The 13,714-nt window shown below is 37.2% G+C and overlaps 1 protein-coding gene across 1 annotated transcript in view; it reads left to right on the forward strand.

Annotated features, from left to right (window-relative positions):
* The window catches only part of Fas1 (fasciclin 1 Fas1 domain-containing), a 269,852-nt gene that overhangs the window by 231,652 nt on the left and 24,486 nt on the right, over positions 1 to 13,714 (forward strand). The window contains exon 3 of the mRNA XM_088033527.1: positions 9,994 to 10,184. Within this exon, the coding sequence (XP_087889653.1) occupies positions 9,994 to 10,184 (191 nt within the window). The remainder of the gene's footprint in view (positions 1 to 9,993; positions 10,185 to 13,714) is intronic.

Here is a 13,714-nt window from a genome sequence, read left to right on the forward strand (position 1 = left end):
CTTTTAATGAAAAATTCTCCATAAAAATCTAAATTGAATTTCCCATGCGAGCGTTCTGGGACAGCCTGTATGTACTCATTTGAAAAAATAATACGTTCTGCACCACCATGCACCACCAAAATTTTGGATTTTGATCCAACCCTTAAAGAGTTCATCCCTTACGGAAATTATTTTGTTGCACTTCATCAAAAATCGATATAGCAATGGATTGCACTTGCGATGCGACAGATCGCAAACAGTTTTTTTTGTACTCCCTTAATAACAAAGTTATAGATGTTTTTAATTTGGGGTGCAGGTGTCACGTGATAGCAAGTTAAAAAAAATTATAACGTTATTAAGGGAGTACGAAAAAGACATAACAGTGCATCGCGAGCGCAATCCATTTCCACATTGGTTTTTGATGACGTACAAAAAAACAAATTATGAGGGATAATTAATTACTCTAAAAGGGTTAAAGTAAAGTCCAAAACTTTGGTGGTGCATGATGGAGAATTTCATGCTATAGACAGTCAACGTATTATTTGGGTTTGTGTTTTAACCCCAAATTTGAAAACCGCGAAAACTTCCTTATTAAGGGGATGCAAAAAAAAACTTTTTTCAGTGCATGAGGGTCCACACTTTTCGCAGTGTTCATGTCTTGTTTTTCTTTTTTCGGGGTGCTAATGTCACGAATCCGTTCAAAAAATTAAGGTAGAAGTACGTTAATTTTTACTTACCACAGGAAAGCGTGCCGCTCGGCGATGAGTCCAGAGTGTGACTGAATTCTTTGTATCGAAGTCGTAGCTTTTATGTTGCGTCTCAAGACCGGTCTTGCAGAAACACTTACTTGAATGCTCACAAATTATCACCGAATGAATTTGTTCATATGAAAATTGAATCCTTAATTTCATTACGGCATTGTTGGTTTTGCCATGGCAATTAAAAGCTAGTGTGATCGGCCGTGTATGTAATAAACAAATACATAACAATTTGTCTCATTAAAAATTAGGATGCCATTTTTTTGATATTGTACGTTCACTAAACGAGCACCACTAAATTAAATTAAAAACTTAATTTGTACAAAACTAAAAAAAATATAATGACTCAAAGACAAAATAATGGCAAAGCATGTTTTGATATTGATATTTTGGGCGAAAATGTTTAATGATTATGCTACCTTTGTACAGTCAAAATACTGCGGCCATTTAATCCAATCATTGGGCAGGCACGACCTTAAATTATTTTCAAAAGGACATGTTTTTAATAAACAGGTGAAAATTATAATTGGTTAATTCCTTATAATCATGAGGCAAAAATATTTGTTTTCACGAGACATTTACACGCCTGTAAACATTTAGATAATAATAGAAACAGTGCGTTGTTCTTTATTTACATTTTAAAAAAGTTCAGATTATTATTAATATTAAATTATTGGTGAAATTGATTAAATCAACGAATTCAATTAGTTACAGATACCTTTAATTATTAATAATAATAATTACTAATCGGTATTCTTTTATAACAAATTAAAAAAGTGCGGGTATAAGGCATGTCGCGTATTAAGAAGTAAGAAAGAGATCGAACGAGAAAGGAAGTGCCATTGCTCGATTGCAGCTCATAATCACGTGCCGATCGTTGATTTACCTAGCTTTATGCGGCAAAAAAGCCGGCCAGCTTTGTCCACACGTGTGATCACCGTGTTCACACCAGACGACACGGCGCCGCGCGTCGGCCGGGCCGGCCCATTGAAGTGTCTATTATGTATTGTCGACTCTCGATAATTTAAATTTTGTAATTATTCCTACTGAAGGTCAGTGCTATGGAAAACCAAAATATGATACTTGTAGTACATCTTGATGATTCCCAGAAACCATAATTTTACGATTTTCTATTTCTTCTTATAACGCGCCCGGCGAACAAATCCTGGAATAGTCACTTAATGACATAATTCTTGGGAAAATGCACTAAAGTTGTAAATTTAAGTAGCCAGGTATTTTTAATTTTGTAAACCAAATCAAGAGATAAATATCTTAAATTAACGGAAATTAAAAGATGGCTCATCATTAAACTGAACAGAAAGAACACTGTCATTGTTATGCCTAATAGATGAAAAATGATCATTACCTAATTATGCAGGGTATTTTTTAAATGCATGTTCAAAAAGAGTGTGGTAATTTTTTTGTCACAAATTAAGGCTACTATAAAAAAGAAAAGTTTTCGTAAGTCTTTTTGTTGTCGAGATAAAATTACACAAAATTTTCAATAATTTTGGTAGTGCGTCATTGTTTTAAAAGTGAACAAAAAATCGAGTTGCTGTTTGCTTAGGAAGTCATTTAGGTGTTTTTTTTGCCAGTGGTGTAGAAAATACGTGGTGTTTAGTCTTAGCGGCACCTTTGCTCCTGTTCGGGAATTCGCAACCATGCGAATTCCACTAACGACCGCCAAGCCGCCCTATAACTGTTTTGTACATACATTTCAAAAACACCTGTATAAAGAATCTATACATGTGAGTAAATACATGGTGTCCCAGAACTCATGACTCAGAGAGCAAGGGAGGGTACCGGCGGCAATACAAATAATAAATTTTAAAACAAAAATTGCCTAAATTTAATAGTATTCGGAAAAGGATAAAAAATTAACAACCAATCCTGGAAGCTTATTCTAAAGATGGAGTAAAATTTCCTAGGCAACGAGAGTTCACCAGACCATTGAACGATAGTATGTGCCCATAGTTACCGATTTTCAAATTCTGTTCAGCTTCCGGATTGGCTACCGTTTTTTTGTCTTAACTTGATAATTTTTGGTTTACAATTGCTGCCTTTTTTCTGTAAACAGGTGTCTCCCAGAACTCGAGACTTAGAGAAATCAGGCAGATGGAGACAGACATACGAAACCTAAATTTGAAAACAAAAAATGCCCTAGCCAATCACTATTGCTAAACCTACGATAACTAAGGATTGCGAGAAGTTTCTTTTCATTGCTAGGATACGTTAAATAGAAACTACTGTTGTTCAATTGTCAGAATGACATTACGGTCCTTTAATTACGGTCCTGGAAATTGAAATGATTTTTAGTTTACCTTCGTTCTATCTATGTAAAAGCTTTCGGAATTGTCTGTCAGTTTTTCGTTCTTGTTCGAATACTATTAAAGTTAGACAATTATGGTTGTAAACTTGCAAACTCTATTGATATCCGCAACTTCCCTTGCTTTCTAGGCCAAGAGTTTTGGGCCACTTGTATACATACATTGAAAGGAGGTAAACTCCTCATTTATTTTAAATCGCACCTTTCAAGGTCATAATTTGTGAAAATTGTGGAGCTCTATGGCAAATTTGAGAGGATTTATGCATTGTACATAAACGAGTACTTAAACACCGAAAGACCCTTTCGTGATAAAATATCTGTAGAATAAATGAACGAATTATTTGTCATTTTTATACTTTCCTATCGATTTTATCGAGCTGTATTGAGGGTGAGACTCTAACCATGCAACTTACAATACACAAGTGCATTCTGAGTTGCCAGTGGAAAACCCGTTTATTTTGTTTAAACAATCACAACCCAAGCTGATGTTAGGGGGGGCATCGGATACGAGAGATAAATCCAAACGTTTGTTACTTTGTTTTGACACCCATGTCGCCGTTTCCATTTTTACAGATTCACATGAAGCGGTTATCTTTTCTTCTGACGGCTGCTGGTGGGGAGACGAATATAATCTGTGGTAGGGTTGGTATTAGTAACCCAACGCTCAGTATTAGTAATTTTTTCAAAACGTCGCAGGCCGCAAATAAGGGTTAAAGTTTCAAGGAGACCATATCCATTACATTAGTATAAAAAGAAGCACATTCTCATTTCCTAAGAGTACTCAAACTTACCAATTCAAGGATTATTGCTTATTCATAAAACGTCCCCGTTTTTTTTTACTTTTCCAAACGTTCCATAATACATAGAGGTACTCTTTTCTTTGTTTTGCTCACAATATCACATTAATACAACTGGCAGACAAATGCCGTCGGACACCTGCAAATTTGTCACAAAACCAGTATTTTCTGCCCGAAGTTGTTTAACGAAAAAATACCACCTTTTCATGTAAATCTTCTCAAAACAGGGCGATTCTAAGTATAGGACACTTTTACGTTTAACTTAAAAAAAAAACACCCTTTACCCCATTCCACCCCCTTCTTGGAGGCCTAAAATTGTGGAGTATTTTTTTTCTTCATTAGCTTAGTCAACCTAGTATACCTGAATTTTTTCAGAATTTTCGAACGACTCCAACATGGCTAGACCCAATAGCCCATAGGCGGCAGGATTCCGGAGATTTATTTTCAAAGTCCACTCTTGGGGTTGAAACAAAATTTGGACAAAAATTACGAAATTTTGTAGGGAGATCCTGCTATTAAAAAGCAAAATAACGTGCTAGTTACTTTTTCAATTTAGTTGAAAAAAACCACCCCTCACCCCATTTCACCCCTTTCCTGGAGGCCTAAAATTATGAAGAATTTTTTTTCTTTATTACCTCAGACAACCTAGCACACCTGAATTTTTTCAGAATTTTCGAACTACTCTAACAGGGCTAGACCCAATAGCCCATAGGCGGCAGGATTCCGGAGATTTATTTTCAAAGTCCACTCTTGGGGTTGAAACAAAATTTGGAGAAAAATTACGAAATTTTGTAGGGAGATCCTGCTATTAAGAAGCAAAATAACGTGCTAGTTACTTTTTCGATTTAGTTGAAAAAAACCACCCCTCACCCCATTTCACCCCCTTCCTGAAGGCCTAAAATTGTGGAGTATTTTTTTTCTTTATTAGCTCAGTCAACCTAGTATACCTGAATTTTTTCAGAATTTTCGAACTACTCTAACAGGGCTAGACCCAATAGCCCATAGGCGGCAGGTTTCCGGAGATTTATTTTCAAAGTCCACTCTTGGGGTTGAAACAAAGTTGGGTGAAAAATTACGAAATTTTGTAGGGAGATCCTGCTATTAAAAAGCGAAACAACCTGCTAGTTACTTTTTCAATTTAGTTGAAAAAAACTACCCCTCACCCCATTTCACCCCTTTCCTGTAGGCCTAAAATTGTGGAGTATTTTTTTTCTTCATTAGCTCAGTCAACCTAGTATAGCTGAATTTTTTCAGAATTTTCGAGCCACTCTAACAGGGCTAGACCCAATAGCCCATAGGCGGCAGGATTCCGGAGATTTATTTTCAAAGTCCACTCTTGGGGTTGAAACAAAATTTGGAGAAAAATTACGAAATTTTGTAGGGAGATCCTGCTATTAAAAAGCGAAACAACCTGCTAGTTACTTTTTCAATTTAGTTGAAAAAAACTACCCCTCACCCCATTTCACCCCCTTCCTGAAGGCCTAAAATTGTGGAGTATTTTTTTTCTTTATTAGCTCAGTCAACCCAGTATACCTGAATTTTTTCAGAATTTTCGAACTACTCTAACAGGGCTAGACCCAATAGCCCATAGGCGGCAGGTTTCCGGAGATTTATTTTCAAAGTCCACTCTTGGGGTTGAAACAAAATTTGAAGAAAAATTACGAAATTTTGTAGGGAGATCCTGCTATTAAAAAGCGAAACAACCTGCTAGTTACTTTTTCAATTTAGTTGAAAAAAACTACCCCTCACCCCATTTCACCCCCTTCCTGAAGGCCTAAAATTGTGGAGTATTTTTTTTCTTTATTAGCTCAGTCAACCCAGTATACCTGAATTTTTTCAGAATTTTCGAGCCACTCTAACAGGGCAAGACCCAATAGCCCATAGGCGGCAGGTTTCCGGAGATTTATTTTCAAAGTCCACTCTTGGGGTTGAAACAAAATTTGGAGAAAAATTACGAAATTTTGTAGGGAGATCCTGCTATTAAAAAGCAAAATAACGTGCCAGTTACTTTTTCAATTTAGTTGAAAAAAACTACCCCTCACCCCATTTCACCCCCTTCCTGGAGGCCTAAAATTATGAAGAATTTTTTTTCTTTATTACCTCAGACAACCTAGCACACCTGAATTTTTTCAGAATTTTCGAACTACTCTAACAGGGCTAGACCCAATAGCCCATAGGCGGCAGGATTCCGGAGATTTATTTTCAAAGTCCACTCTTGGGGTTGAAACAAAATTTGGAGAAAAATTACGAAATTTTGTAGGGAGATCCTGCTATTAAGAAGCAAAATAACGTGCTAGTTACTTTTTCGATTTAGTTGAAAAAAACCACCCCTCACCCCATTTCACCCCCTTCCTGAAGGCCTAAAATTGTGGAGTATTTTTTTTCTTTATTAGCTCAGTCAACCTAGTATACCTGAATTTTTTCAGAATTTTCGAACTACTCTAACAGGGCTAGACCCAATAGCCCATAGGCGGCAGGTTTCCGGAGATTTATTTTCAAAGTCCACTCTTGGGGTTGAAACAAAATTTGGAGAAAAATTACGAAATTTTGTAGGGAGATCCTGCTATTAAGAAGCAAAATAACGTGCTAGTTACTTTTTCGATTTAGTTGAAAAAAACCACCCCTCACCCCATTTCACCCCCTTCCTGAAGGCCTAAAATTGTGGAGTATTTTTTTTCTTCATTAGCTTAGTCAACCTAGTATACCTGAATTTTTTCAGAATTTTCGAACGACTCCAACATGGCTAGACCCAATAGCCCATAGGCGGCAGGATTCCGGAGATTTATTTTCAAAGTCCACTCTTGGGGTTGAAACAAAATTTGGACAAAAATTACGAAATTTTGTAGGGAGATCCTGCTATTAAAAAGCAAAATAACGTGCTAGTTACTTTTTCAATTTAGTTGAAAAAAACCACCCCTCACCCCATTTCACCCCCTTCCTGAAGGCCTAAAATTGTGGAGTATTTTTTTTCTTTATTAGCTCAGTCAACCCAGTATACCTGAATTTTTTCAGAATTTTCGAGCCACTCTAACAGGGCAAGACCCAATAGCCCATAGGCGGCAGATTTCGGGAGATTTATTTTCGAAGTCCACTCTTGGGGTTGAAACAAAGTTGGGTGAAAAATTACGAAATTTTGTAGGGAGATCCTGCTATTAAAAAGCAAAATAACGTGCTAGTTACTTTTTCAATTTAGTTGAAAAAAACTACCCCTCACCCCATTTCACCCCTTTCCTGTAGGCCTAAAATTGTGGAGTATTTTTTTTCTTCATTAGCTCAGTCAACCTAGTATAGCTGAATTTTTTCAGAATTTTCGAGCCACTCTAACAGGGCTAGACCCAATAGCCCATAGGCGGCAGGATTCCGGAGATTTATTTTCAAAGTCCACTATTGGGGTTGAAACAAAATTTGGAGAAAAATTACGAAATTTTGTAGGGAGATCCTGCTATTAAAAAGCGAAACAACCTGCTAGTTACTTTTTCAATTTAGTTGAAAAAAACTACCCCTCACCCCATTTCACCCCTTTCCTGTAGGCCTAATATTGTAAAGTATTTTTTGTCTTTATTAGCTCAGTCAACCTAGTATACCTGAATTTTTTCAGAATTTTCGAACTACTCTAACAGGGCTAGACCCAATAGCCCATAGGCGGCAGGATTCCGGAGATTTATTTTCAAAGTCCACTATTGGGGTTGAAACAAAATTTGGAGAAAAATTACGAAATTTTGTAGGGAGATCCTGCTATTAAAAAGCAAAATAACGTGCTAGTTACTTTTTCAATTCAGTTGAAAAAAACTACCCCTCACCCCATTTCACCCCCTTCCTGGAGGCCTAAAATTCTGGAGTATTTTTTTTCTTTATTAGCTCAGTCAACCTAGTATACCTGAATTTTTTCAGAATTTTCGAGCCACTCTAACAGGGCTAGACCCAATAGCCCATAGGCGGCAGATTTCGGGAGATTTATTTTCGAAGTCCACTCTTGGGGTTGAAACAAAGTTGGGTGAAAAATTACGAAATTTTGTAGGGAGATCCTGCTATTAAAAAGCGAAATAACCTGCTAGTTACTTTTTCAATTTAGTTGAAAAAAACCACCCCTCACCCCATTTCACCCCTTTTCTGGAGGCCTAAAATTGTGAAGTATTTTTTTTCTTCATTAGCTTAGTCAACCTAGTATAGCTGAATTTTTTCAGAATTTTCGAGCCACTCTAACAGGGCTAGACCCAATAGCCCATAGGCGGCAGGTTTCCGGAGATTTATTTTCAAAGTCCACTCTTGGGGTTGAAACAAAATTTGAAGAAAAATTACGAAATTTTGTAGGGAGATCCTGCTATTAAAAAGCGAAACAACCTGCTAGTTACTTTTTCAATTTAGTTGAAAAAAACTACCCCTCACCCCATTTCACCCCTTTCCTGTAGGCCTAATATTGTAAAGTATTTTTTTTCTTTATTAGCTTAGTCAACCTAGTATAGTTGAATTTTTTCAGAATTTTCGAACTACTCTAACAGGGCTAGACCCAATAGCCCATAGGCGGCAGATTTCGGGAGATTTATTTTCAAAGTCCACTCTTGGGGTTGAAACAAAGTTGGGTGAAAAATTACGAAATTTTGTAGGGAGATCCTGCTATTAAAAAGCGAAACAACCTGCTAGTTACTTTTTCAATTTAGTTGAAAAAAACCACCCCTCACCCCATTTCACCCCTTTCCTGGAGGCCTAAAATTGTGAAGTATTTTTTTTCTTTATTAGCTTAGTCAACCTAGTATAGCTGAATTTTTTCAGAATTTTCGAGCCACTCTAACAGGGCTAGACCCAATAGCCCATAGGCGGCAGGTTTCCCGAGATTTATTTTCAAAGTCCACTCTTGGGGTTGAAACAAAATTTGGAGAAAAATTACGAAATTTTGTAGGGAGATCCTGATATTAAAAAGCAAAATAACGTGCTAGTTACTTTTTCGATTTAGTTGAAAAAAACTACCCCTCACCCCATTACACCCCTTTCCTGGAAGCCTAAAATTGTGGAGTATTTTTTTTCTTTATTAGCCCAGTCAACCTAGTATACCTGATTTTTTTCAGAATTTTCGAACCACTCTAACATGGCTAGACCCAACAGCCCACAGGTGGCCGATTTCGAAAGATTATTTTCCAAGTCCACTTTTGGGGTTGAAACCAAACTTGGAGAAAAAAATATGAAATTTTAGAGGAGGATTCTGTTAGTAGAAACCAAAATAACGTGTACGTAATTTTTTTATTTTGGTCGAAAAAAACCACCCCTCACCCCATTTCACCCCTTTCCTGAAGGCCTAAAATAGTGAAGTATTTTTTTTCCTTATCACCTTAATCAACCTAGCACATCTGAATTTTTTCAGAATTTTTGAACGTTTTTTTCGTGGTAAACTTGACACTTATTAATCGCCGCCGAGTTCCAGGATGCGCTTTTACAAAACCCCCTTATCTGGATAAATTGTAAACTTTGAGCAAAAAATACGAGATTTTCAGATTAGATGCCTTTGGCTGACGTCGAAAACGTGTGGTAATTACATTTTTGTTTTCTTAAAAAAAACAACCCCTTCACCCCAATGCACCCCCTTAATAATGGGCAAAATTTATGGCATATTTTTTTTCTAGTTTGTTTTGATCTCCAATGTGTTCGTGAATTTTTTCAAAATTTTTGAGCTAGTTTATCCGTTACAAATCAAGTCCTTATCCATAATTTTGACAATTTCGTTAAATTTTAATAAATTTATTGTGAGTCCCATAATCCCCCTAGAAACGCCAAATTTGACATAAGGGCTTTGGAGCACTTGGAGAGTTAAAAAAAAAATAAAAAACTCACCTTTTTTTGTTTTCAACCCCCTACCCCTAACATGCTACCCTTAAATTTTGGAATTTGGGGTTGATTTTTTTTTTACGTCATATTGGGGCCAAGGAAAACATGTGTGCAAAATTTCAACATTATGAGACAACTCTTTCTACCCTAGACCCAAGAGCCCATAGCTAACCCTTTAGTCCTTTAATATGCCAACGCCGCCTACTTTACATCATAATCACGCGAGTCCCAACAATTAAAACTCGACTCGCTATGTCCCTGATTGCCCACAATTACTCGTTTTCTTTGATGTCTCAACCCATTTCTCTTCTTCCAGCGTCAATTCCTCGGCGAACCACACAACTCGGCACTTCTTATAGCTCGCTGTCTTCGGAACTCGACGGAAGCCCTCCTCTGTGGATCACGCACACCAGCGGAAACTACCACAACGACATCTACGTCAACAACGCGAGACTCCTGGTCAGCCAGTCCAACATCCAGGCCACGCAGAAGAACGGAAACACGCATGTGAGTAGAGAAAAACGCAGGAGGCGCCCAAATCTACAGCACTCTAGATAAATCCACTTGTACGCTTGATGACAATAAAGCCCAACTTCTCCTTTATGGTGGTGTTAACAGCGCCATCTATATTGTTTAGAATTCATAGTCGAACTTCCCCACTAATTAATGCAAACTGATTCCAGATATTTTCCGCCCCATCAAGTCGCCTCGGTTCGATCGATGTTCATATGTTTTATTAAAAAGAAGTGCAGGCGCTCCTCGCCGCGGCGTATTAATGCGAATTTACGGCGCAATTTCTCGGGTATTCCCTGGAGCAGCAAAGAAACCCCAATAATGTTTTCCGAAAGCGCGGCCTCTATTAGAATCCCGAAATGTAATCCTCTCTGCTCGACACGATCCATTGAGGACGACACGCAGACAGACCACTTCACGGGGCACTTTTGTCGAGAACGTATTAAAAGGTCGTCCGCCTTTATGCCTCGTTCGCCAGACGAGGTGGAAGCATTTTTCTTTGTGCTCGCGATTTTGGGGCCGCGACTGTACTTACTTTGGTTGTGATGGAGTCATCAACGACGGACGTCAAACATCACCAACGTGCGAAAACAATTGCACTGAAATGTCATTTTTACATTTGACAGACTGTCAATATTACACGTCATACAAAATTGAATTATCTGACCATTGGTAAAGATTGACAGTTTTAAACAGTCCATCTGTCTGCTACAAATTTGAAATTGGAGATTTGCCCCATAGATGGCGTTCCTTTTACAAGTTAAAGTTGGCGGGAAATTTAAAAAAAAAAGTGAAAACAGTGTTTGTATATGAAGTTCCAAATTGAACCAACAGAAGGCGCCACCATGGAAGGGAATATTGGCGGAAAATACGTGATTTTCTGAGAAACAAAACAGAAATTCTTGGCAAATTGACACCATTTTAATTTTTTCATTACTCTTATTTATCAATTTGACAGTTTTTGACTTTTCCGACTCGACCCAATGCGATGTCAACATTACGTCAAAATGGAAAAATTGAAAAAATATGTAACAATTGGTGAAAATTGACAAAGTTTTAGAGTTGAATTTGACATTTGGGAGGTTTGACAGTGATTCTTTCGAAATTATCTGTCATTTTCAAACCTAAAGGTTGGCAAACCTGACAAATTTCCTAGGTGAATTGATTACCTAACTGAATTGGGAATGTAACAGTTTATTAATCTGACATTTCTAAGTTGACAAACTGACAATAAATGTTAATGTGTCAAGTCATCGAGTGTGTCCATTTTAAAATTGAAATTGGCAAAACTGAATTGCAAGTTTGAAAAGTCGTGAATTTGACAGTTTGTTGACATCACTAAACCGACGAACTGTCAATATTACGGAGTTGCATGAAATCTGTCATTTTTACATTTGACAAACTGCCAATATTGCAACATCAAAATGAAAAATTGGATATCTGACAGTTGGTGAAAGTTGACAGTTTTTAGAGTCTGCCTGTTACAAACTTAACAATCCAAATTTGTCCCACAGATGGCGCCCCTTTTGAAAGTTGAATTTGGCGCAAAATTTAAAAAAAAGTGATTTTTGCTGAAAACAGTTTTCGCATGTGAAGTTTCAAATCGAACCAACAGATGGCGCCACCACGAAAGGATATATTTACGGAAAATACGCGATTTTCTGAAAAACAAGACCGAAATTTTTGACAAATTGTGGCAATTTATATTTTTTCATTGGTTTTGTTCAAGAGTTTAACAGTTTTTTGACATTTTTGACTGGACCCAAGGCAATGTCATTATAACGTCAAAATGGAAAATCGGATAATATAATCTGACAATTGGTACAGATTAACAACTTTTAAAGAGTCAGTCTATTGATGATCTTGAAAAATTCAGATTTGCCCACAGATGGCGCTCCTGCCGAAAGTTAAAGTTGGCGGGACATTTAAAGGGTTTTTTGCCGGAAACCATTTAATCATGGGAAGTTCCAAATCAAACCTACAGATGGCGCCACTATGAGATTATGTCTTTTTTTTTTAAACAAGACAGAATTTTTTCACAAGTTCTCGCCATTTTTACTTTTTTATTGATTTTATTTAACAATTCAGCAGTTTTTTTGACATTTCTGACTGGACCCACGATGTCATTATAACGACATTATAAGTGGAAAATTGGATATCTGACAATTGGTGAAGATTGCCAGAATTTGACAGTTTGTATTTGACATTTGGGAAGTTAGCAGTTGTTTTTAGGATGACATTTCTCACTTCCGAACCTAAAAGTTGGCAAACCTGACTATTTTTTAGTTGAATTTATTACTTAACTGAATAGTAATGTGACAGTTTGGTAATCTGACATTTCTAAAATTGTTGAACTGACAATTCACATAATTGTGTCAAGTCATCGAATTTGTCCGTTTTAAAACTAAAATTGGCAAAACTGAGTTATAGGCCGGAAAAATTTGACAGTTTGTTGGCGTTTCTCACTAAACCGGCGAACTGTCAACGATACGGAGTTGCAACAAAATTTGTCATTTTTACATTTGACAAACTGTCAATATTACACCATTAAAATGAAAGATTGGATATCTGACAGTTGGTAAAAGTTGACAGTCTGTCCGCCTGTTACTAATCTGAAAAGTTCGACACTTTGCCCTATAGATGGCGCTCCTTTTGAAAGTTGAAGTTGGCGCAAAAATTAAAAAAAAAGAGTCATTTTTGGTGAAAACAGTTTTAGCCATCGCCGACTCCATCTTATACCAAGCCTGTTCAATAGCTTCCGAGATCTGTTCCCGCGAAGTAGGCCATGAGTACGTGAGGCGTGCGTACGCTAGCGCCACTCTCGACAATTTCTTGAAACACAGTTCTGGCATTTTTTGATTTTTAATTATATATTTCTGATTAGTAGCCGTTTCCGCGAAGAGAATTATCTGTTTTCTTTATGGAAGTTCGGAGAAATCGCTTTCCTTGCATTCCAGATGCCGTAATTTTTGATGAATTTACCCGACATACCTAACCTATCATCACTTCAACTTTCAAAGTGACGGAAATGTCACCAAAATGAAAGAATTATCACCAGAATTTGATACGTTTTTTCGTCGTTGGGGTCGCTGGCGTATGTACGGCGATGACCTTGAGGGAACTTTTTGCAAAGGGGAGAAATCAAAATTGAACAGGCTTGGTATAAGATGAAGTCGGCGATGTTTTAGCCATGACCAACTGCATTTATTACAAGTAATATGGCCGTGCCATTTACTCTTGGCAAAAATGTTTCCGTTTGGCATACGGTTAGTAGGGCCCTCTACACAACCGTTAAGGTATCAATCGCCTGTCAAACTGACAGAGAGCTTCAGCTAGATATGTTAGATCTAAGTTAAATTGAGTTAAATAAGAAACCAGAGAAGAAAGAGTTAACAAAAACACTTTACTTTCACTGAATTCAAAGAAAACTAACAGCAGGTAAACTGTTCAAACATTGGAACAGGAGGTTACAATAATTATTACAGCTTCAGTACTTTCCGGCTCTGCGGTTTATAATTCAGAGG

The sequence above is a fragment of the Gnatocerus cornutus genome, chromosome 4, assembly GCF_029298725.1.
Source record: "Gnatocerus cornutus isolate USDA-ARS CGAHR chromosome 4, icGnaCorn1.1, whole genome shotgun sequence".
NCBI classification, from domain to species: Eukaryota; Metazoa; Arthropoda; class Insecta; order Coleoptera; family Tenebrionidae; genus Gnatocerus; species Gnatocerus cornutus.